The 4,407-nt window shown below is 54.4% G+C and overlaps 1 protein-coding gene across 1 annotated transcript; it reads left to right on the forward strand.

Moving 5' to 3' along the window:
• Window positions 1–978: 978 nt before the first annotated feature.
• Window positions 979–3,885, forward strand: Calhm1 (calcium homeostasis modulator 1). The gene is made up of 2 exons (XM_057776984.1): window positions 979–1,530; window positions 3,391–3,885. The coding sequence occupies exons 1-2, from the start codon at window positions 979–981 to the stop codon at window positions 3,883–3,885; spliced, it is 1,047 nt and encodes a 348-aa protein (XP_057632967.1).
• The last annotated feature ends 522 nt before the right edge of the window (window positions 3,886–4,407 follow it).

Raw genomic sequence — 4,407 nt, forward strand, 5'->3', positions numbered from 1 at the left:
TGGATTCAGATCTGACACAACTGTCTGAAAGCGGCAGGATGAAAGGAGCCTTCCCCTCAGCTAGCTCAATACACAGGACTCTCTCTGACCGTGAAACCAACCGTGTCTAGAGGTGTAGAAGTAGAAGGAACCTGGAAGGGTTTGCCACTCACAACTCACAAACACAGACACACCCATAGAGACACAGATGTAAAACCGGCCTCAACTCTGACTTAGGCAAACTGTTCAATCCAGCCCCAAAGCCAAAGCCAGGTGTGATGTCACAAGCCTGTAATCCCAGCATTAGAGAGGTATAGACAAGAGGATTGGGAAATTCTGGATCTTTCTTGGCTACATAATGATTTGGAGACCTTGTCTCAAAAAGAGAAAGAAAAGGAAAGCCCAGGTAGTTTTGCTGTATGCCACACTCACAGGTCACCTCTGAGTGGCCACCTCATTCCCACTATGAGTAATATCCAACTATCACTGCCTGCCACAGCCTCTGTCCCCACCATCATTTCTCCATCATCTTACTATCATTGTTTCAGCTTCCTGGGGTCCTGACATTGCAGAGAGAACTCAGGAGAAAGGCCCAGAGAAATATGTTTCCCCAGAGCCCAGTAGCCTCTCAAACTCCAGCCTGACTTCATCTCCTTCTCCCTCCTGCACCCAAAGAAAAGTGGTCCTCATGGGGTGCAGCTTTGTGCCTCTCTAGGCTGCAGGCAGCTGGAGAGAAGGGGCGGGAAGCGGGAGGGAGGGACACAGTCCTGAGTGTACCCACAGGATTGGTCAAGCTGCGCCCTCTCTGCCAGCACCTGTGTAGAAGGAAGGCTCCTCCAAGTCAGAGTGATCTCATCAGCTGCCCGGAGCTCGGCTAGTCCAGCCCGGATTCCAGTCATGAGGTGGCTGCCCAGTGGGCAGAGTGGCTTAAGGAACTGTCTGGGAAGCCACAGAAGCCACGGTGAGAAGGGAAGAGGCTGAGGACCCTCACTGGCCACAATGGACAAGTTTCGGATGATCTTCCAGTTTTTGCAGTCCAACCAAGAGTCCTTCATGAACGGCATCTGCGGCATCATGGCGCTGGCCAGTGCCCAGATGTATTCTGCCTTTGATTTCAACTGCCCCTGTTTGCCAGGCTACAATATGGCCTACAGCATGGGCATCCTGCTGACGCCTCCCCTGGTGCTTTTCCTGCTTGGCCTAGTCATGAACAACAACATTTCCATGCTGGCTGAAGAGTGGAAGCGCCCCGCGGGCCGTCGGGCCAAGGACCCCGCCGTGCTACGCTACATGTTCTGTTCCATGGCCCAGCGAGCTCTCATTGCACCTGTCGTCTGGGTGGCCGTCACACTGCTGGATGGCAAATGCTTTCTCTGTGCCTTCTGCACAGCGGTGCCAGTGGCCACACTAGGCAATGGCAGCCTGGTGCCTGGCCTGCCTGCGACAGAACTGGCTCGCCTGCTGGCTCGTGTACCCTGCCCTGAGATCTATGATGGGAACTGGCTGCTGGCCCGAGAGGTGGCCGTGAGGTATTTGCGCTGCATCTCTCAGGTGAGGGGGCTGGGTCTCCTCACAGGCCAGGGTCCCTCTGGGAAGGTCCCTTCTCAAAGTGGGGATTTCCCTCAGATGACTGTGGGTTGAGGCAAACATTCCTAGCTGAGACTCAAGGCAGAGCCCATGTCTTCTCTCAGCCAGTTTACCTGGAGAGCATGTATGGTTTCCCACCTCCTCCATCCTGGGCTCAGAGCTGAGAGGCTGAGAGAAATTTGCATTCATTTCCTTTCCCAGGTCCAGGCATCAGTGAGGCCAGTGGGAAGCTAAGCCATTTGGGTACATTTCCCTGGCAAATGCCCCCAGCTGGTGCCTCCCTGCTCTGGGAGTGGAAGCTGAGGGTCTGGGTATCTTGAACAGGGTGAGGGAGACGGATGGTTGGGAGCAGGCTTTAAGGACCACCTGTTCATCACGTCCTGGGGCAGTGAATTGTGTGAAGGGGACAGGCAAGGAGGCAGTGTCTGCTCTGGTGGGGCTAGAGAAACAAGCACACTCTTCCCTGGCCAGTGCAGACCCTGGCTCCCTACCCCCCCCCCCCCGGGGGAGGGAGGCTTTTACCTGTATAGTCCCTGTCACCACCCAGACTACCTCTCCAACTGTCTACGCCATCCGTGGGCCCTTGCCCCATCACCCTAGGCCTCAGGCCCTGCCTGGAGCAGCAGTCAGTCCGCTTGGCTTTTAAACTACCACACTGTGGAAGCTGGAAGGTCCCCCCAGAGGCCACAGGCAGCCTGGTTGTAGACAAGCCCCTGTGACTTGTAGAGACTGAATTATGAAGTCACCTTAGAAATGACTTTATCTAGAAATCAAATTGTCAAAGAGAGCAAATCATTTGGAACATGAGAAAACCCAAGTCCTCTGTGACCCCAGTGGCTTAGTGAGCAAAATGGAAAGCAGCCCCCTGACTGAGTTAGATGTTTGGATTCTTCCACCGCCCCCATGGCAGCCACTGGGCACCCCTAACACCACACCCACCCCTACCCCCACTTCCTTGACTTGTGCCAACTCTTCTCTGTGGAGATGGAAGTCAGGAGGGTCCTGCCCTGTGCCCTGCGCTGAACTACTGTCAGAGATGTGTCCCGTGCTTTCCAAAGGAGTTCAGGGACTATCCAGGGTATCTCTGGAATTCCTTGAGAGTGCAGCTCAGACTGGTGGAGGGAGTGTTCACTTAGAGCCGGTGTCATTCCCAGAAGCCGGAGGAAAGCCCCAAGGCTCTCAATAGGCCTGGGGGAATCAGGAGAGACCTTCTGAAGAAAGAGGCATGGCCCCAAGAGGTGCCACCATGATGTCTAACAGAGTTATATGCAGGTCTTACACTCGTGATTTCATTTGACTCTCATAAAAGCCCTGTGGGGGGGGGGGGCTGGAGAGATGGCTCAGAGGTTAAGAGCATTGCCTGCTCTTCCAAAGGTCCTGAGTTCAATTCCCGGCAACCACATGGTGGCTCACAACCATCTGTAATGGGGTCTGGTGCCCTCTTCTGGCCATACACACAGAATATTGTATACATAATAAATAAATATTTAAAAAAAAAAAAAAAAAAAAGCCCTGTGAGGTAGGTGTTACTGCCAGTAGCCCCATCTTGGAGGTAGAGAAACCAAGACACAGAAAGATCATACCCGGGAGGCCTCACTCTGGGATGTGGCGTTAACTCCTGTCCACTGAGTGCCTCGCCAAAGCAGCATGGTCTATGCTCCCAGGATCTGGTTCCTGTGAGGTGAAATATGTGAACATTTTACACATGGGGAGATAGAGACCAAGAGGTGGTGTCACGTGGTCCATGGCTGCTCTCCTCTGTAGCAGAGAAGCACTTTAGGGGTCTGGGCAGGTAGGTCTGCTGACGTTCGCCTCTCCCCACAGGCGCTGGGCTGGTCCTTTGTGCTGTTGACCACGTTGCTGGCATTTGTGGTGCGCTCTGTGCGGCCCTGCTTCACCCAGGCCGCCTTTCTCAAGAGCAAGTACTGGTCACACTACATCGACATCGAGCGTAAGCTCTTTGATGAGACATGCACCGAGCACGCCAAGGCCTTTGCTAAGGTATGCATTCAACAGTTCTTTGAAGCCATGAACCATGACCTGGAACTGGGTCACACCCACGGAGTGCTGGCCACGGCCACGGCCACAGCCACAACAGCGGAGGCTGCCCAGAACCCCTCTGACAGGACGGAGGAAGAGAAGGAGAAGCTGCGTGGTATCACGGACCAAGGCACCATGAACAAGCTGCTCACAAGCTGGCACGAATGCAAACCTCCACTGCGCCTGAGCCAGGAGGCACCGCTGATGGGCAATGGCTGGGCTGGGAGTGAGCCCCGGCCTCCACGCAAGGAAGTGGCCACCTACTTCAGCAAAGTGTGAGCTGTCACTGACTGCAGAGGCAGGAGCAGAGATATGAACCCACAGCCCTTTGCCCTCTCAACACAGATGGAAAACCAACTCTGAGGCACAGCTCCAAGTCCAGACATTTACCTGCTACTGTGAAAAAGGAGACCTAGGGCTGAAGGACCTCCCTAGCTGTGATGCTGACCCGGTGACCCGGGAGCAGTGTCACCCTGCGCCTCACCTCCTGCTGTTGCAGTATTACAAGTATCCAGGTCTGGGGTGGGAGCAGGATGCGTTGTACCAGGACTGGTACCCGAGTTCTTTCCCCAGCCTCCCTGTGATGCTCTTCCTTCCATCCCAGCTCACTGTCTCCACTTTGGCTTCCAAAGTCCACACCCCAGCACTTCCTCTTACTCTAGACTTCCCTCGTGCTCTGGCTCAAAAATCCGAGGACAAGCAGCCCTCTCATAATCTTAGCCAGTAAGATAGAATGGGTTAAATGTCATACACTCGGCTGGTGTGACACGCCTGAGTGACACATGATAAGATGCCGAGACC

The sequence above is a fragment of the Chionomys nivalis genome, chromosome 8 (assembly GCF_950005125.1).
Source record: "Chionomys nivalis chromosome 8, mChiNiv1.1, whole genome shotgun sequence".
Taxonomy (NCBI): Eukaryota; Metazoa; Chordata; class Mammalia; order Rodentia; family Cricetidae; genus Chionomys; species Chionomys nivalis.

Coding starts and splice junctions, on each gene's coding strand:
- Calhm1 (XM_057776984.1), top strand. CDS start 979: ATGGACAAGTTTCGGATGATCTTCCAGTTTTTGCAGTCCAACCAAGAG. Junction 1,531..3,390: donor ATTTGCGCTGCATCTCTCAG/GTGAGGGGGCTG, acceptor CTCTCCCCACAG/GCGCTGGGCTGGTCCTTTGT.